At 41.2% G+C, this 21,838-nt stretch overlaps 1 protein-coding gene across 3 annotated transcripts in view; it reads left to right on the top strand.

Moving 5' to 3' along the window:
• The window catches only part of MMP16 (matrix metallopeptidase 16), a 322,591-nt gene that overhangs the window by 274,028 nt on the left and 26,725 nt on the right, over positions 1-21,838 (top strand). For all 3 annotated transcript variants that reach the window (XM_077492987.1, XM_077492988.1, XM_077492989.1), the window contains one exon: positions 16,945-17,083. In XM_077492987.1, coding sequence (XP_077349113.1) covers positions 16,945-17,083 — 139 coding nt within the window. The remainder of the gene's footprint in view (positions 1-16,944; positions 17,084-21,838) is intronic.

Here is a 21,838-nt window from a genome sequence, read left to right as displayed (position 1 = left end):
GTCTCAGCTTGCTTGACAGCAAGGCTTGCCAGGACATGTGATTTATCAATGACTAGAGCTTTCTATCTGCAATAATAATACACCTCCGAGGCCACAGCACAGATAGATATAGAGGGGGTTGAAATGCAAACTGCATGATAAAACATGGGATGAGGAAAGTGCAAAATAAAAAGAATTTATGCAAAAAGAATAACCACAGAGAACTGAAATGTAAAATGATTTCTTTTATGATTATTATTATTATTACACAAATGCACTCTGGTGACTATTCTGTAGATTAACATTCTTCTTAATGAGCTGCCTGCTACACTCCAGCCATTTGGTTCACTGACCATTGAGACAGTAACCATAAAATATGTTGATACTTTCAGTAGTGCGACTCACTGGAAATTGCACTTATTGCTTCTTATCCAATTGATGTCTGATTACTAAGCAGCAAAAAAATCTGTCACTGTGGAATTACATGTGTCTGGGTTCTATAGTGGTTTATGGCAGTAATAAGTAGCTAGTTCTTTATTGAATTCATCTAAATGTCAACGCCATCATTCTGACAAATGTTATTACTGTTCATATTTCCCAAAAATGCACACTTTAGCACATTTTTGCATACAGTTGTGCTCATAAGTTTACATACCCTGGCAGAATTTATAATTTATTGGCCATTCTTCATAGAATATGAATGATAATTCAAAAAGATGTCTCACTCATGGTTAGTGTTTGACTGTAGCCATTTACTATCAATAAACTCTGTTTACTCTTTTTAAATCACAATGGCAACAGAAACTACCCAAATTACCCTGATCAAAAGTTTACATACCCTGTTGAATTTGGCCTGGTAACATGCACACAAGTTGACACAAAGGGGTTTGAATCATTATTAAAGGTAATCATCATCACCTGTGATCTATTTGCTTGTAATTAGTGTGTGTGTATAAAAGGTCAATGAGTTTCTGGACTCCTGACAGACCCTTGCATCTTTCATCCAGTGCTGCACTGATGTTTCTGGATTATGAGTCATGGGGAAAGCAAGAGAATTGTCAAAGGATCTGCGGGAAAAGGTAGTTGAACTGTATAAAACAGGAAAAGGATATAAAGAGATATCCAAGGAATTGAGAATGCAAATCAGCAGTGTTCAGACTCTAATCAAGAAGTTGAAAATGAGGGGTTCTGTTTAAACCAAACCACGGTCAGATAGACCAACTAAAATTTCAGCCACAACTACCAGGAAAATTGTTCTGGATGCAAAGAAAAACCCACAAATAACTTCAGGTAAAATACAGGACTCTCTGAAAACATGTGGTGTGGCTGTTTAAAGATGCACAATAAGGAGGCACTTGAAAAAAGATGGGCAAAGTATACCGCTTATAATACACCAAACAGCACAGAGGCAAGCCTCAAACCTTCTGGCACAAAGTCATTTGGAGTAATGAGACCAAAAATCAAGCTTTTTGGCCACAACCATAAATGCTACATTTAGAGAGGCATCAACAAGGCCTATGATGAAAGGTACACCATTCCTACTGTGAAACACGGAGGTAGATCGCTGATGTTTTGGGGATGTGTGAGCTATAAAGGCACAGAAAATTTGGTCAAAATTGATGGCAAGATGAATGCAGTATCAAAGAATACTGGAAGAGCATTTGCATTCATCAGACAGGAAGCTGCGCATTGGACATACTTGGACATTCCAACATGACAATGATCCAAAACACAAGGCCAAGTTGACCTGTCATTGGCTACAGCAGAATAAAGTGAAGGTTCTGGAGTGGCCATCTCAGTCTCCTGACCTCAATATTATTGAGCCACTCTGGGGAGATCTCAAATGTGCAGTTCATGCAAGACAGCCCAAGAATTTACAGGAACTGGAGGCTTTTTACCAAGATGAATGGGCAGCTTTACCATCTGAGAAGATAAAGAGCTTCATCCACGAATACCGCAAAAAACTTAAAGCTGTCATTGGTGTGAAAGGGGGTAATACAAGGTATTAAAAAACTGGGGTATGTAAACTTTTTGTCAGGGTCATTTGGGTACTTTCTGTTCTGTATTTAAAAAGAGTAAAAGTTGATTGATAATAAATGGCTTCAGCCAAACACTAACCGTGAGTGAAAGAAAAGTTTTTGTGTTATTCATATTCTCTAAAAAATGGCCAAGAAATCATAAATTCTGCCAGGATATGTAAACTTATGAGCACAGCTGTATACTGTGCAGTATACCGTATATACTCGAGTATAAGCCGAGATTTTCAGCCTCTTTTTTGAGGCTGAAAGTGCCCCCTCGGCTTATACTCGAGTCACCGCTGTCTGACTGCTCGATCAGCGTATCGAGCAGACAGACGGCGGACATTAAAATTCAAAAGCCGCGCCTCCTTCTCCGCCTCCGCCTGTGATAGGCGGAACACTGAATTTCCCAGCAGTCAGTGTTCCGCCTATCACGGACATCCGTTCATTCTCATACTACGGACGAGTATGAGAGGATGTCCGTGATAGGCGGAACACAGGCTGCTGGGAAATTGAGTGTTCCGCCTATCACAGGCGGAGGACGGAGGCGCAGCTTTTGAATTGTAGAATGGCCGCCGAGAAGAGCGGCGATCCATCGGCACGACACGGGACGGAGGAGGCACGGGACGGAGGAGGCACGGGACAGAGGAGGCACGGGACAGAGGAGGCACGGGACAGAGGAGGCACGGGACAGAGGAGGCTCGGGACGACGGCGGCTCGGGACGGAGGCTTGGGACACAGGTAGGCTGGACACACACACAAGGCTGCACGGACACACACACACACACACACACACACACACACACACACACACACACACACACACACACACACACACACACACAGGGATGGATGGATGGATGGATACACACACACACACACACACAGGGATGGATGGATGGATGAATACACACACACACACACACACACACAGGGATGGATGGATACACACACACAGGGATGGATGGATGGATGGATGGATGGACACACACACAGGGATGGATGGACGGACACACACACAGGGATGGACGGACACACAGGGATGGACAGCCATGTCTCACCCTCGGCTTATACACGAGTCAATAAGTTTTCCAGTTTTTTGGGGGTAAATTGGGGGCCTCGGCTTATATTCGGGTCGGCCTATACTCGAGTATATACGGTACTTTGGAATTGCTGATTTTTTTTTACATGCAGTTTAAACCCGGACTTAAGGCGTATCTCACCACAAATTAGATTTTTGTTGCAGAGAATGCCTAAAATCTGACTTGTATCTTAGTGCAGACTTCTGGCAATGTCAGTCAGCCAATCGCACATTTTTGGGGCCGTTTACAGAAAATTCAGTGCAGCAGATTTAAAAGGAAAGGTCGTTTTTAACCACTTCCGCTCGGGAAGATTTACCCCTCTTCATGACCAGGTCATTTTTTGCAATACAGCACTGTGTTACTTTAACTGGCAATTGCATGGTCATGCGCCGTTGTACCCAAATAAAATGTATGTCCTTTTTTCCACAAATAGAGCTTTCTTTTTTTTTGTGCGATGAACAAAAAAAAGGGACAGATTTAAAAAAAAAAAAAATAATTATTTTTACTTTCTGCTATAAAACATATCCAATAATTTATTTTTATTTTTTTAATTAACTTTTTTATACATTTAGGCCAATATGTATTTTCAGCGCCATATTTTTGTTATAAAAATTACCAATAGGTGTATATTGGTTTGTGCAAAAGTTAAAGGATCTACAAACTATGGGATATTTTTTATTTATTTGTTTTACTAATATCAGCGACTTATAGCAGGACTACGATATTGCAGTGGATATTCAGACACTAACTGACACTTTGACACTTTTTGGGGACCAGTGACACTAATACAGTGATCAGTGCTAAAAAAACATGCATGGTCACTGTACTAATGACACTGGCAGGGAATGAGTTAACATTAGGGGCGATCAAAGGGTTAAAGTTGTTGTAAACCCATTTTTAGAACGTGTAGCTATAGGTAAGCCTAGAATAAGGCTTACCTATAGCTACTGTAAATATCTCCTAATCTTTTGCCGTTTAGGAGATATTTACCTTGTAGTGTGCCGATGATTTCATTGGCCCATGCGTTGTACAGAAACAGCCCTCCTAGCCTATCTTCCCGAGCGAGTGTCATGACTGGCAGCTCTTAGCACATTAACGGGTGTGACGTCACGTGGCTTTGGCCAGTCACACAGCCAGAGTCCACGGCCCCGGAAGGAAGAGGAGCAAAGATGGATGCGGGGACAGAGGGGACATTGTAAATATCTCCTAATCTTTTGCCGTTTAGGAGATATTTACCTTGTAGTGTGCCGATGATTTAATTGGCCCATGCGTTGTACAGAAACGGCCCTCCTTGCCTATCTTCCCGAGCGAGTGCTATGACTGGCAGCTCTTAGCACATTAGCGGGTGCGACGTCACGTGGCTTTGGCCAGTCACACAGCCAGAGTCCACGGCCCCGGAAGGAAGAGGAGCAAAGATTGATGCGGGGACAGAGGGGACATTGCGGACTTCGATTGAAGGTAAGTGACACATAATGGGCTAGTATGCGATGCATACTAGCCCATTATGCTTTTACTTTGCAATGTTTGCAGGAAACAAAAGATGTAAAGACCATCAGGGTTTACTTCCTCTTTAACTGTGTGCATAGCCTGTGTTATACTACAGTGTGTGGTGCTTTTACTAGGGGAATGTATGGATCCTTGTTCCTGATTTGCAGAGACACAGGATCCATGCCTTCCCTCCTGTCAGAACAGCAATCTGCCTTGTTTACATAGACAGACCTCCATTCTGTCTCTCTGCAGGAGGATTGGCGGGTATCGGCAGACATTGATGTCCGTGGTACCCGCTGATTGCCTCCCACTGTGTATAATCCGCTACCTGAAAATGGAGGATCACAGTACAGCTGCCACCCTGTAGCAGGAAAACTGCTTTAGAGCCATCAGAAAGTGTTTAATCACATACAATTATAATATGGCTTGTGTAGCAACTGTATATGCTATATTTTTTCATGTTCTATATTTTAATCATGAATGTGGAGTTACTTACTCTTTATAGGTTAACAGGGAAGTTGGCATGCACCTTTTAAAGCATATCTAAACCCCAAAACAAAAATGTAGTGTATTGCAGCTTACCAGTCGTGTATTTGTGGCTGCATTATTTTTTTTTTTTAAAGGCTGTATTTGCTTTATTTTCACCTGGTGATTGTGCAGGAACACACTTATTGTTTTGGGCGATTATGCTTATTCACGCTACTGTATCTACAGTATAGAGGCGCATTGTTACCCTAGATTCTCTTATTTGGACTATAAACACCTCCCCCATTACATAGATGGGCATTGCTTTGTAGTTCACAGATGATAACTGAGAAAGCTAATAACATTGTTTGAGATTTCAGTGCAGTTTATAGGATGTTACAAGGACACAAGGTTTGACAGACTGAGAAAAGGTACAGGTATTTTTCTGTACTTGTATAAAACATACTTTAGCTTTAAAGTAAACAAACATGGCCATCACATCTAAGGACTTGTAAGCTTAAAGTTTTACTAAACCCACAACAGTAAAATCAGTCTGTATATGCAGTATAGCATGCTTGTTATACTCACTGTGGAACCTAAGGGGTTAATCCTCCACATTTTGTAAAAAGGCTGTTTGATCCTGTCTTCTCTGATCCTCCCCTTCTTCCATTGTCCCAATCTATCGCCTGATAAGGCAGAGCCTTTGGAGGCATTCTGCACGTGCTCAATTTGGTGTGTATACCTGGAGTTTTTTTTTTCTTCTTCTTGGGAGGGTGCATGTGATCCGCACACGGCCAACCAGCACTGTCCAGACAAAGGGTCAGGGGTCCTGCAGCCTCATAGGATCGTCAGAGTAGAATGAAAACTCTTCCAACAAGCTTTAACCAGACACTGATAGAAATCACAATATACTGCTGATGAAAAAAAGTATTTGGCAGTTTATATTTAATAAAATAATTGCATTTCCATGTTCTGTGTACTGTGGGAGACCAGATATAGTGAATGCAGGTTCCTGGGTTTAGTAACACTTTAAATATAATATTTTTATAGGTCTTTGGTGGTTTAGAGAATGCATTTACTCACTCATTTCATATTTTAGAAAAAAACATATGGATTCCAATTGTTTCCTATTATATTCAGCTTTCTGGATTTTTGGGACATTTCACTTCACTATCTGTAATTTTTTACCACTGTCTCTGGAGAAGGAAATGTAAAAAATCTCCCTACCGGGGACACAAACAGCAGTATAATCAGACAGAAGTTCTAAGCTTTCCCCATTCTGTCCAAAATTAAGAAATAAAGTTTTGGCAGCTGTTAGATTTTGTGTGACAGTATGCAGACATTGTGAGTAGGGATGAGCAAAACTGAGAGGTGGAAGATTTAAATTTCCTTGACATTTCAGTGTAAAAATCTGGAAATTCAGACCCAATGGATTTTTAACTAGATGGCATTTAATTTGCAATTTGTGTGTCATAGAGAATTGCACATCCTTTCTGTTAACTGGCTTCCTGATAGCGACAACAGTAGCCCATGCCTGCACAATTTGAGTCGGCTCGGATGCTTGTATGCTGAACCAGGGGTGCATCTGGCAGGGCAACAACACAGAAGTGTAACTGAAAGATATGAACAGAGCATGCCAGGGGTTATAACCGTACCATGTTCTATCCAAAATGAACAAGTTACCTTCGGTTCCACTTTAACCACTTGTCTACCCACACCGATCATAAATGGCAACTGGAAGAACGGGACTGTAGGCTGTAAAGCCACCCGATCGCTTCCACACCCCACCAGCACTATGCTCTTCTCTTGGTCAGGTTTTGGCGGATGGAACAGAGGGAGATCAGCAAACATCTGGGGGTTTACTAATCTTCCTACCTAAAATTTTCATTTTAACATGCAAAAATGGAAAAAATGGCCTGGTAAGGAAGTGGCTAACATGTTGAAGCTCCTATAATATTTTACTGACTGGGTTTAGATCTACTATATATATATATATATATATATATATATATATATATATATATATATATATATATATATATATGTTTACATAAACAGGTGACCCCGCCCCCTCTGACATCACGGGGAAAGCCATAGGGAAGTCCCCGTGTGTCACTGGGTGGCCCCGCCCTCCGTTATTTAAGAAGTGTCAGAAGATTCCAAGCGTCACATGCTGAAGACTCCCACAGAGGCAGATCGTGCGGACGGCATGGAGAAGAAGCTGGAGCAAGATGCGGGACGAGAAGAGCAGAGGAAGAAGGAGATGAAGAAGAAGATGGAGAAGAAGAAGTTGGAGAAACAACAAGAACATGGAAGGAAGACCAGAAGAAAGAAGATGAAAGAAGAAGAATTTAACAAAGGACTTGTCAAAAACTGTCTCTTGTCTTTTTTAACCTTTTTTTGTTAAATGGTAGGGGTACATTTGTACCCCATTACCAATTCACATGGGGCGCCAGGGTCTGGGGTTCCCCTTGTTAAAGGGGGCTTCCAAATTCCGATAAGCCCCCCCGCCCGCAGACCCCTACAACCACCGGGCAAGGGTTGTGGGGATGAGGTCCTTCTCCCCATCAACATGGGGACAAGGTGCTTTGAGGGACTACAGGCATACTATAGACACCCCCCAGGTACGAAATTTAAAGGAATATTACACTTTTATTGTTTCACTTTAAGCATTATTAAAATCAGCCGTTTTAAAAACTTTTTTTGCATTGATACATGTCCCCTGGGGCAGGACCCAGGTCCCCAAACACTTTTTATGACAATACCATGCATATAAGCCTTTAAAATTAGCACTTTTGATTTCTCCCATAGACTTTTAAAGGGTGTTCCCCTGCTTTTGAATTTGCCACGAACACCCAAAATTGTTCGCTGTTCGGTGAACTGGCGTACAGCCAATGTTCGAGTCGAACTTGAGTTTGACTCGAACATAAAGCTCATCCCTGCTCCTGAATGTTGGTTGTTTTTTTTTTTTTCGTTTTTTGGTTCATCCCTTATAAATATGACAATGTAGCCGTAAGCCAAGAATTTGTCTCGCAGTTGCAGTGTGCTCCCATTGACTATCCGTGCATTTGACAGGCGGTGCCACGTTTCAAAGCTGGCCAGAGTTCAAATTTTCGTTGTCGCAAAGCAGAACGCTGGCACTGCTGGGCAGGCGCCACCATCTTGTATGTGATGTTAGCAACGCCAGCAACTTGGAGCTGTTACTCAAGTGTTCCCCTTCACTGCTCCCCTATCAGCTATTTGTTGGGAGGTGAATGGGGAAGCATAGGAGCTTGGCCAGCACAGATAGTAACTAGACACTCTCAGAAGAGTAGAGGGCTATGATGTGCAAAGAGGGGGCTGTGCTTGGGGAATAGACTTTCCTGGAGTAGGTAGATTTCTAGCAAGCTCCAAAGTACATTGCAAAGTAATAAAAAAAAAATAATATATATATATATATATATATATATATATATATATATATATATATATATATATATATATATATATATATATATATATATATATATATATATATATATATATATATATATATTGGAAAAGTAAAATACTGCAGATAAACATTTTAAATACTTTAAAATGCTACTAGTTGTATTTTTAAGTTGTGTCTCTTTAAATCATTTTCTTTCTGTGCTTTCTAATGCCAACGTTAATTAGAGTTCAGATATAACCTGCTAACTGTTTTGTCTCAGTTTCTGAAAGTAGGACAACTATTTTGGAGGTTAGCTGATCTTGTAAACCAGTAAAAAACAATGTTGTCTGTGACATTTAGGAGTCGGTGTTGTGTCTGTGCCCAGCATTCCATTGACAGCGATGACATTCTGAGAAGGAAAGAGACCACAGCACCTTTTTTTTTTTTTTTTTTTTTATTATTATTTCACATCTATGACAGTTAAAGGGCCTGGGGCGCTTCCACTTTTTGCATTCAGTTAGTAATAAATAACAGTGTAAATACATTCAGATAGGTCTGTCTGAATAGCTGGTGGACCTGAAATCTTTCCAGCCTGACAATTCTTTAGCTATAGATGCCAGTTGGATGACATCTCAGTGCCAAGGATTCAGCTCTTTTGTAAGCCCTGCTCCGAAAGACATACGGTAATTAGAAAAAAATAAAAATGTATTTATTGTGTTTATATTGAGATTTATTACTAACTGAAAATGATTCAAAAGGAAAGAACCAATAACAAGCATGTTTTACTTGCCTGCTCTGTGCAATGGTTTTGCACAGAGCAACTCCGATCTTCTTATTTTTGGGTCCCTCCCGCTAGTGGTTCTGCCTCCTCCCCCTTTTGAGTGCCCCCAATAGCAAGCCTTTTACTATGGGGGCATGCAAGCAGGCTTACTCATTGAGATACTCTTTGACCATTCAGCCCCCTGCTCTCCTTTGTTGGCACAGTGGCAGGCAACAAGACAGCAAGGTCACTAGCATTTTCAGGTGAGAAGATCCCTGAAAGACCTAAAAAGCCAGCAAACAATTTAGCTTGCTAGCAACCAGACAATATTTTTTTCTTTTAATGATGGAGGTAGCCTTTATTTTGAAAGCTGGTGCTGGGGAGCAACAATTCAGTGTAACCTGTTATATATATATTTGGCTTCCAAGCCGAGGATGTCGTTAGGTTTGTTTGTCTCTCCCTTCCACAGAACATTTCCCTTTATTGTTGAATTCATGACCTTTTAATTCCGGTAGTTTATAAAACAGGAAGAGTGACCTTCTGCTTCTTCCTCCAGGCTATAGATTATAATCTGGAAATGTATACTGTGCTGATATGTTTACAGTAGTTTTTGACCTGACTTCCATGAAAATATCAGGAGGCAGCCCAATTAAAACCAGATCTTGGGTAAAGCTGTGAAGTGACTATTAGAATTTATATGGCAAACAAAGGTATACAAAACGTGTTAAGCTCCTAAGGCTTAATGTACACGGGACGTTCTAAAACCTCTCCTGAATGATCTAACTTGACAGATAGTAAGCGATTTTTAAAAACGTCCATTTAGCCACATTTACACTTACCGCTTTTTTGTTTTAGAAGCGTGTTTTTTTTTTTTCAAATGGTCAAAAAGTATCTCCATTAAAAACTACTGTAAATTAAACACGGCTAAGCGCAAGTCACAGCATTTACACGCGTTTACAGGCTGTTACAGACGTTTGCCGTTTAAAATGCCTCTGAACATCCGTCCTGAACTAGATTTTTTGCTTTCCAAAAAATGTTTCTAAACTCAACTGCCAAGAAAGGACTATAAATGGCCCTGTGTATATGTACTGATAAGATAACAGAGGAGAGTTCAGGAGCGGTTGGAAAAAATGCCCAACTTCTCCTAAACGTCCTAAAATATGCCTATACACTAAGTTTTTTACAGCGATTTTGCAGCGTTTTTACCGCATTTTGCAGTGGTTTTGTGCAGGGCAAAAGGTCACCAATGTAAAAAGAAGAGAAACGTTCAAATCTGCCCAATTCAAGCGACAAAAAAGGGTCCAGAACTTCAGGCGTTCAGCTTCAGGCGACTTGGAGTGGAGATGTGAACCATCTCCATTGAGAGTAATAGATGTGAACCATCTGCATTGAGAATAATAGATTTTTTCCCCTCCAGTGTTTTGTAGCTTCAGGCTTCAAGCTACAAAACACTCAGGTGTGAATGGGACCCAATATGCTAAGTCAAGCAAGTAAATAGATCTGTCATTATAAGAAACTGCAAAAAAGCAGGCAGGTTTGTTTTATTGCAGAAAACGCAGAGCATGTCCAGGGATCCGCAAATCATATCGCACGACACCTGGGACTTACAGTCCTGGATGCCAGGCAGGTGTTTTATTTTTTTTGTTTACATTTAGCAAGAGGGTTTACTTTATGTGGTGCCATTATCATGCCAGTTTGCCATTGTCAAAGGTAGTTGTGCAGCAGTTCAGGCACAATTCAGGTGCGATTCTGATACCATTCCGGTATGCGATTGTGAATACCCTTCTGTTCGATACGAATCTGCTGCAATTTTCAATCTGCCTTCATATGCTAGAAATGCCTCCATCCTCTTATCTACAAAACTGACAAAAATTTGTCTCGCCCTGGTTCACATTGGTGCAATTTGACATGTCAAATCGCATGTCAAATTAGCGGCAATTTTAATCGGTGCAACAATACATTCGCGGCATCACACCATTTTCAAAAAGAAGTTTCTGTACTACTTTTTGCAATTTCCATTGACATCTGTCGAGAACCCGCACAGATGTCTGTGAAATGGCTGCTGAAATCGGGACTTGCGTGGCTTCATTCCTGCAGCTCCGTGTGAAGCTGGGCTTCTAGACACTTCTATGCAAATCTGCCTTCCAGCTACTTCTATGCAAAATCGGCTGTGAGTCGAATTCTCATTGAATTCTCATCAAATCAAAATAGTTATCTCAAAATGGCACTATATTTTATGCTTTGAAAGTTTGGAACCCATCGTTCCAAACTCACAAAGGACCCTTTTTTACCCAGATCAAATACACACCACATAGATGTGAACGTCCTTTATAGAAAACAATGTATTTTCAGATGCCATGCTAATCTTTGACCTTTGGATGGCATCAGAGTCACATCAGGCTCCATTCACACCTGGGATCAGGACAGAATCATTGCGGTTCTGCCCGCATCCTCAAAAAGCACTATGATCGCAAAATGAAAGTTCAGGTGGCATTCATTTTAATGCCACTCGGTACTTGCCATACTGCAAGGTCAATCGGTGCTCCTCATACTGCAAGGTCTCTTCCCTCCCTGCAAGTACCTGGGTGCGGAGACGGGCAGGGAGGTGAGTAGGAGATGAACAGCAAAATGTTAAAACCTTATTTAGATATGGTTTCGGTTAAAATAAAATATATTTTTTTTATCAGGATAAGTAGATTGTCATGAGGGGCAAGTAAATTGGGACCCCAATTTAGTCCCTTGGACAAGTGTGTATATGTATATCCATACATTATATATATATATATATATATATATTTACAGTGCCTTGCGAAAGTATTCGCCGCCCTTGAACTTTTGAACCTTTTGCCACATTTCAGGCTTCAAACATAAAGATATAACATTTTTATTTTTTGTGAAGAATCACCAACAAGTGGGACACAATTGTGAAGTGGAACGAAATCTATTGGATTTTTATAACTTTTTTAACTAATAAAAAAATGAAAAGTGGGGCGTGCAAAATTATTCGGCCCCCTTGCGTTAATACTTTGTAGAGCCACCTTTTGCTGCGATTACAGCTGCAAGTCGCTTGGGGTATGTCTCTATCAGTTTTGCACATCGAGAGACTGAAATTCTTGCCCATTTTTCCTTGCAAAACAGCTCGAGCTCAGTGAGATTGGATGGAGAGCGTTTGTGAACAGCAGTTTTCAGCTCTTTCCACAGATTCTCGATTGGATTCAGGTCTGGACTTTGACTTGGCCATTCTAACACCTGGATACATTTATTTGTGAACCATTCCTTTGTAGATTTTGCTGTATGTTTGGGATCATTGTCTTGTTGGAAGATAAATCTCCGTCCCAGTTTCATGTCTTTTGCAGACTCCAACAGGTTTTCATCCAGAATGGTCCTGTATTTGGCTGCATCCATCTTCCCCTCAATTTTAACCATCTTCCCTGTCCCTGCTGAAGAAAAGCAGGCCCAAACCATGATGCTGCCACCACCATGTTTGACAGTGGGGATGGTGTGTTGAGGGTGATGAGCTGTGTTGCTTTTACGTCAAACATATCGTTTTGCATTGTGGGCAAAAATTTCGATTTTTGTTTTATCTGACCAGAGCACCTTCTTCCACATGTTTGGTGTGTCTCCCAGGTGGCTTGTGGCAAACTTTAGACAAGACTTTTTATGGATATCTTTGAGAAATGGCTTTCTTCTTGCCACTCTTCCATAAAGGCCAGATTTGTGCAGTGTACGACTGATTGTTGTCCTATGGACAGACTCTCCACCTCAGCTGTAGTTCTCTGCAGTTCATCCAGAGTGATCATGGGCCTCTTGGCTGCATCTCTTAATAGTCTTCTCCTTGTCTGAGCTGAAAGTTTAGAGGGACGGCCAGGTCTTGGTAGATTTGCAGTGGTCTGATAGTCCTTCCATTTCAAAATGATCGCTTGCACAGTGCTCCTTGGGATGTTTAAAGCTTTGTATCCAAATCCGGCTTTAAACTTCTCCACAACAGTATTACGGACCTGCCTGGTGTGTTCCTTGGTCTTCATGATGCTCTCTGCGCTTTCAACAGAACCCTGAGACTATCACAGAGCAGGTGCATTTATACAGAGACTTGATTACACACAGGTGGATTCTATTTATCACCATCAGTCATTCAGGACAATATTGAATCATTCAGAGATCCTCGCTGAACTTCTGGAGTGAGTTTGCTGCACTGAAAGTAAAGGGGCCGAATAATTTTGCACGCACCACTTTTCAGTTTTTTATTTGCTAAAAAAGTTTAAAATATCCAATAGATTTCGTTCCACTTCACAATTGTGTCCCACTTGTTGGTGATTCTTCACAAAAAAATAAAATTTTATATCTTTATGTTTGAAGCCTGAAATGTGGCAAAAGGTTGAAAAGTTCAAGGGGGCCGAATACTTTCGCAAGGCACTGTATATATGTATATATGTGTATATATATATATATATATATATATATATATATATATATATATATATATATATATATATATATACTTTTTTTCTATTTCCATACCCCTGATGTCTCTTCTGCAGTATTTTTTCATTTTTGACAATGGATACACTTTAAGTCTATCAGAGGGGGCACATTTTAAGAGCTCTTTATGTATTGCTCTAATGCTTAGATTGAGTTCAGGTGCCCAGCCGCAATTGCCTTACAATCTGATTCAGGACCTTGGCAAATATACAAAGTTTATAGTTTAATCAATCGCTTCCTTTAAAAGCTTCTAATAAAGTGTCCCTGTTTGTTTATATTCTTTTCTATGGCAAAATCTGTAAACAATCAGTACTGCATTTAAATACCTGTGGTCTTAGTATTAGTTGCCGCATTTCATTGCAATGACTCCCCTGGGGTTTTGTACTGTGCTGGTATTGCCTATACTGTCATCAGTGCATTGTGCAGCTGCTCTGGGTTATTAGAGATCTACTATGGATATTACTTCCACGCTTATCTTATATTTGTTATGCTACACCCTTTGTCTGCCATTTTCAAATACGTTGGGACATCTGATTATTATTTTTTTTCTAGTGCTAGACCAGCCAGTGCCAATGTTCTACTTTTAGCAGTTAATCACAAGTAGAAGTTACCCTGCTCTATAGGATGCCAGAAATGTGTCCTGGAAGGCAGATCATCTCTCACTGTTGCTTGGGTTGTGGTCTCTTTAAGAAACAGTTGCAGTACTTAGGGATTCTCACCAATGCAAGGCAAAGGGTGGTGCAGAAAAGGAGTATAATTGGCATGTAGTTTTCCCAGGACTATAAAGTCCTCACAAGGGACCGGAATTAGGAGGCCCAAAGAAATTTTGGGTGGGAATGAGCTTCTGACCTAGACTATGGCTACCATGGTCCTGAATGGGTCACCCAACCTTCAAGAGGGCTGAAAGGGGCAGGAAACTCTCAGCAGGTTTCCATGAAGTGTAATGTCAAACAGGACATGCTTGTGAGACGTAGTTGTGTACTGTGTAGGGTAGTAAGATGCTGCCGAACTGTGGTATTCTGTTTTGACCCCTGGAGTTGACAGACCTTAAACCCTGCTATAGGACAAGGGTTATGTTGGCAGTAAGCTGTATCTTTGCTTTCCACGAGTGAAAGGACTGATAGTCTGTATTCTTTCAACACAGGCAAAACAACCTAGCTTTCTTCAGCATGAACAAAACAGTTTGCTTTTGCCAGCACAGCTGCATGGTGACCCATACTCCAAATTTCACATCGCACCATTGCCTGCTATTAAACCAATTGGAAAGGATTTTTTTTTCTTTTAATAATGAGCATCTCTATACTTACCTGCTCTGTGCAGTGGAATTGCACCTCCTCTTCTCGGGTCCCCCGACAGCCTTTCTGACTGCTTCTATCTGTCCATTGCCCCCACGAGAAGCCACTTTCCATGGGGACACTTGAACATGCTTGCTCCTGAGCCCCGCTGCTGCATCCATTGACACAAACAGCGAGCCCTGTCCCCTCTTTACTGGAGTCAATTGACAGGAGTGAGAGCCCACTGCTATCAATCTGCTTAATGAGGAGGGAGACAGCTGCCAGGCTGCTGCTCTCATGTACGTCGCTGCATTGGAAAGGGCTCCGGTAAGAATAAGGGGGGGCTTGGGGGATCCTGCAGATGAGAAGGTTTTTTATCTTAATGCATAGAATGCATTAAGGTATAGCAAAATCTAAGGCATTAGAATCACTTTAAACCTCATTGTAGAGTGCAATGTACTATATAGTGCCATATTTGTTATTGCACTCCTTAAAGGAATTGTAAAGTCTCATAGTTTTTCACCTTAATGCATTCTATGTATTAAAGTGAAAAACCTTCTGTGCTGCAGCTGCCCCCCAGATCCCCCCTTTTTCTTGCCTGAACCTGATCGTGCAGCAGTACCATCCTTCCATTAGTACAGTTTTAAAAGTCTGTTCATTTTCAGTAGCCTATTCTAGAAATAGGCTTGGGGGTTTCATTTCCCTTTTACATGTATACCTGTGTGGAAAAGATGGCTGACTTATGAATGGCAGGCTTTTTGTCTCCTGTATATACTCTACTCTGTCTTTTTGGACAAACATAAAAGTGGAAGTTAACCCTAGAATTATTTATTGAACATTAACCACTTCCCGACCAGCACACACCGATGTACGTCAGCAGAATGGCACGGGCAGGCATATTGGCGTACAGGTACGTCCAATCTTAAATGCCACCCTGCCATCGCGAGCGCGCCACCGACTGGTCGGACCCCCATGAGTCCGGTCGCAGGTCCCATGGACTCAATCGCTGCGGGCATACCCGCGATCGTCTCACGGGGCAGCTGAACTGGAAGATGCCGTCGTAAACAGCATCTCCCCGTTCTGCCTAGGAACAAGTGACGCTGATCTCTGCTCCATGTGATTGGAGCAGAGATCAATGTTCACTAAAAGAAAGCCCAGCCCCCCACAGTTAGTAACACACCCCTAGGAACACTTAACCCCTACACTGCCACCCACTGGTTAACCCCTTCACTGCCAGTGTCATTTACACAGGAATCACTGCATTTGTATAGCAGTGATTGCTGTATAAATGACAATGGTCCCAAAAATGTCCGATGTGTCCGCCATAATGTCGCAGTCACAATAAAAATCGCTGATCGCCGCCATTACTAGTAAAAAAAAAATTATTAATAAAAATGCCATAAAATTATCTCCTATTTTGTAAACACTATAAATTTTGCGCAAACCAATCAATAATCGCTTATTGCGATCTCAGCGATTAAACTGAGTAAAAAATATGTTTTTTTATATATTTTTGGGGGATATTTATTATAGCGAAAAGTACAAAAATAATGTGTTTTTTTCAAAATTGTCGCTCTATTTTTGTTTATAGAGCAAAAAATAAAAACCACAGGGGTGATCAAATACCACCAAAAAAAAAACTACTTGTGCGAAAAAAAGGACGTCAATTTTGTTTGGGATCCATGTCGCATGGCCGCGCAATTGTCAGTTAAAGCGACGCAGTGCCGAATCGCAAAAAGTGGTCTGGTCTTTAGCCAGCAAAATGGTCCGGTCTGAAAGTGGTTAAGGCCTTACTCACAGGGACAATGGTTGGGCAAGTCTTGTGAACATGATACTGCCTGGAAAACGGATCAAAAATATTTTTTGCATACATCCAACTGGAACTGATCATAACAATAATTATTATTAAGCATGGCTTAAGAATGTGTTATGCAAAGTGTGAATTTGTTTTGCCTAATTTTTTGGTGTATCACTTTTTTTTATACAGGATCAGTGGTTCTGGCGTGTTAGAAATAATAAAGTCATGGATGGAAATCCTATGCAGATTACTTACTTTTGGAGAGGATTGCCTCCCAACATTGATGCAGTTTATGAAAACAGGGATGGTAACTTTGTCTTCTTTAAAGGTGAGATACTTTGTTTGTCTGTATTTGTGTCTGTAGTGTATATTTCTGATGGGTCACAGCTTGGACACTTTTCACTCAGTCATTTGCCAGAAGTGCCAGTGACCAGACATGCTGTGTATACTGTATGTGCTATTGGAGAACCTCAGCCATAATGTATCACGTTTATCCTCTTGTTGCCTTCACAATAGCCAAGTAATTGACAAGCTTGATTTGTGGTTCTGGAGTTCTGCTTTTCATTTTAAACCATGGGCACCACTTGCATAGCATCTGCATGAATGTCTAAGTTTGAGTGATGATCTTCAGAGTTCTCCAGGTTTTACTCACAGCCCAAATGGTAAATGGTTCTAACCAAACTTGACCTGGTGTGTGCTATTGTGATAAGGACTTGTGTATTCGACGCCACCCCAGAAGAGCTTACAATATTAACTGCATACTAGCTGACCCTCTTTGGATGGATTATCACTTTATTTGCTTTATGCTATGAGTTACCCCCATTTTTTTATTATTCGTTATTAAACCAATTTTTTTTTCCCTTTTTAAAGATGATCTTTAAATTGGGGTCAGTATTATTTAACCCCCCTGGCAGTGTTCCCGAGTCTAGCTCGGGGTGGAAGTTTTATACCAAAAGCGGTAACCCTGAGCCAGACTCGGGACCGCATCGCTGGATCCAGGGGGAGGTTTACTTACCTTGTACCTTGGATCCAGAGATGTCCCCCCGCTGTACGAGTGAGCCATGCTCCGCTCGATCTATCACGGAGTCGATCTCCATTCCCTGCGAGCGTTGCGACGCACGGGGACGGAGATCGGCCCCGAATTCAAAAAGTGAAACACACACATTACATACAGTGTAATGTAATCTTACAGATTACATTGCTGTATGTAATTATTTCACATCCCATTTGTCCCTAGTGGTCTGCCCAGTGCCCTGCATGCAGTTTTATATTATAAAAACTGTTCTTTATGCCTGGAAACTGGAGATTGTCCATAGTAACCAAAACTGTCCCTTTACATCAAAAATTATTTCAGACCAGCTAGAAAACAGCAATAATAAATTAGAATCACTTGCAGAATTGAGCGATAGTGATTTGTGGGGAGATCCGTCATCAAATACTGAAAAGTAATGACAGTGACAATTCTGCAACTGAGCAAATTTCAGTATTTTTGATTTGATTACATTATTGAATAATTTTTATTATTGTTATATTATTATTTGGTATAATTATTTATAGTTATTTATTATATTATAATTTATGATTTCATTTTTCAAACTTTATCATACCCAGGATGTCTGCTAGACTCTGGTTTGGACAGATTTAAGTGAGTTATTCCTAAGAATTACAGGAGTACAATATAAAACGCCAAATTTTCATGCAAAATAATTTTACCGCTTTTAGCACCTAAAATCCGAAATAATCATACCACCAAGGAGGTTAATGTGTAAACCTTTTAAGTGTTTTTTTTTTTGGCAACATCTATAACAGTTTTATTTTGCAAATAAATATTAAATACGAGGGGAACCAATAAAGTTGGATTCAAGGAGCACTACTAATTCTCTAAAAGCATAGCACAACAAAAAGTTTTTTTTTTTTTTCAGATTGAAAGGCCTCATTCACATGGGCATACTGTTGTGTACACCCCCACAAAGGGTGCCTTTACTCAAATGGGAGGGGCACAGATTGTTCCATGTATCTATGTGCATGTAGTCTGTTCAAATCACTGACAGGTGGACCCCGAGTGTACATTCATGTGAGAATGATGCATAGATCAAACGTATTTGAAATTTGGCACAGACATGTCTGAACAAGCAGCCGGCATGAGGAAGGAAGAGGAATCATCGTCACTGCAGTCACTTATGCAGCTCTGTGTGTCAATTTATAGTTAAGCTATTTGATCTCTGTAAACAAAAATATTTTTCAGCAAAGCAGGTAAGGATGGCTTGGAAAAAAATGTAAAGGGACTAGAGCTCCATCTAATGGCTAAAAAAATTTAATTTTAAAATTTCCTCTAATTAAAAATATATACAGTAGAATAGCACTATACATTCCGATCCATGGGATTTATAATATGTGGTTCGATTAAATGTGAACACAGCCTATTAAGAGGAGTTTGAGGTAGAACTGTTTTCAGAAATAGAACTTTGTAGCAAGCGTCCTATAGTGCCTGCTCTTACCTTTGCTATGCACTGCCCCTGGCTCTAATGTTGTGGAACATTTTTGTACACCCACCTCCCACAACTTTGCGTTCAGAGCCTGATTGGCCAATCACCAGACCTGAGTAATTTTACATGCCAGGCATGTCCAAAATTACTTTTCAGTGTTTGGTGCTTGTATGGGATTTTTGGAGCTCCGTTACACTGAAACAGTATGAAGGGAAAATATAGAATAAGTAAGGTCTGTGGACTAGTCAATAAACCTATGCCAATTTCAGACTTAATATAAATGAAAATATCTACTATTAAGGTACAATACAATACCATGAACAACAAAATCATGCCCCAGACTTGGGGAGATTATGACTAGTTAGCAGTATAAGCAAGCTAGGCAGTATATAACTAGTCAAGCAGATGGTGCTATCATTAATTCCTCTGGTCTACTAAATGAAAATAATCTCTTCCTCCTCTTAGCAGCTTTCCAAACTACATATTGATGTGCTTGGCTTGTGAAGACAGCATTTACAGTAGCAGAGTCCAGACAGGATTACGCAAGTATATTGCACATATTGAATCAGGGCAGCATCCTGAATTCTACTGCCAGAGGCAACATGTGTGGAGATGTGGACATTGGGTGGGACCGGTATATGTTGGCCCAGAACAGATCTTTGCTAGTATTACCGATGAGATATTCCTACAGGAAAGATTTGAGTTAATCAAAGCATGCTTTCACACCTTTGTGTTGGAAAACACCCAGCTAGAAAATACCCTTGAGGGGCAATGCAACAAACCTGCAGCATGCCATGTATTGTTTAATATTATTGAAACTGCTAAATACCATTTAAACTGTTCTCATATTATATTCATATTAAAATGCCTTGTCTGATCTTTGTTCTCTGTATTTGGTACTTCAACAATCCAATTCTTCAATCTGTATGTCTTCCATAAAAGGTCACCTCCCGAATCCAGTGTGTGACTTAACCCTTCTGATGGGCTGCATAGGTTCCAAGTCTGTGAATCCATGCAGCTGCAATAGGTCTAAGTCAGAAAATCATGTTCCAAGTCAGTAACTCGTTCTCAGCCACGATCCCTGACTCTTACTCTCCACCCCGGAGCTTTCACTGTTTCTGCCCACTGTTGTATTCCAGCATTGTAGGGAAATACAGAACTATTGTCAGTGCAGTTCCCCTGGTTTTCAGTAGATGTTAAAGTCTAAGCCCTTGTACACACGGTCTGAGATTCCGACGGAATGTGTCCGATCGGACCATATTGTTGGATAATCCGACTGTGTGGGGTCTCCATCGGACTGTTTCCGTTGGAATATCCGACGGACCAAGTTTTCCAACTTGTCTATAAAATTTTCCGACAACATGCTCCGATCGGACATACTCCGATCATGTGTAGCCTACTCCGACGGACAAAGTGCCACGCATGCTCAGATCAAATTCCTAGACCAAAGCTATTGGCTACTAGCCTGAACGTAGTCCCGTCGTAATGAAATAACGTCATCACGTTATGTACAATCGGATTTTCCGACAACTTTGTCCGACCGTGTGTATGCAACAGTTTCAGACAAAATCCGTCGGACAAAATCCAACGGCTAATAGTGAGAGATACTAATGTTGATGCAGCAGTCTTTTACACATTTATCCCACCCCCATGGAATTATCCCCAATAGTTATTATTGTTACAGAGGGGGGTTATAAAAGGATAGGAGGCTGGAGCATGACCAACCCACTCTGTGGGGAGTACAAGCATGCAGCCAGGAGTGATGTAACCTACAGTGAAACATGGATGCTTCCCCTCCTGGGGGAACTTTAACTTCATTAAAGGTAAGACAAAGGGCATGCCCCATGTTTGGGAATGCTGGGATTTTATCCCAATAGGCCAGGGCATAGGTCTCTCTCAGTGCACTTTCACACTCCAAAACAGACCTGGGAAAATTGCAGCCCCAGGGCCACATCCAGCCCTTTGACTAACCAATAACTAGCCCTCGGTGCTGCCACTCTCAGTATGTTTCCTCGGAGCCTGTCCACTTCCTCATTGAGGAAATTGACAGGCTCAGAGAGGCATGCTGACAGATGTCCATGTAGAGAGCTGGAAGGAGAGAGCCTGAAGAGCTGATTGGTACAGTGTGGAGTCTTGGTTCTGGTGGGAGAGGAAAGGTTCCAACACTCTTTTGCCACTCTGCTTACTGGCCAATTTCTTTGTCTGTTAGTGCTGGCATGCTGCAAAGCCCAGGAACCATGCACCTGGTCCTCACCCCAGATAAAAATCTGTAGAAATCCCCGCTGTACCAATCTCTTTCCTTCCAGTGCGGTTCAGAGGGCATTTGACAGGCAGTGAAGAGGCGTTATATCGCATCCTCACTGCCTGGATTTAATCCTATAATGCCACACTACCACACTGCAATTATGTACATTGCACACAGTTATGATGCAGCCCCATTGACCTCAGTGAGACATTTTTGGCAAGCGGTGGCGCATGTGAACAGTCTCATCCAATTGTTTTTTTACAGTTTAGGTGGGACGACAAAACTGCCGCTCAGCCACCATTTTTACCACTCCGGCTGCCCATCGGAAAGAGACCTATTTCAGGAGCAGTTG

This window comes from Lithobates pipiens, unplaced genomic scaffold (assembly GCF_037356315.1).
Source record: "Lithobates pipiens isolate NorthernLeopardFrog02 unplaced genomic scaffold, aLitPip1_a1.2 Scaffold_19, whole genome shotgun sequence".
Taxonomy (NCBI): Eukaryota; Metazoa; Chordata; class Amphibia; order Anura; family Ranidae; genus Lithobates; species Lithobates pipiens.
The sequence above is the reverse complement of the archived record's forward strand: the minus strand, read 5'-3'. Positions and strand labels throughout refer to the sequence as shown.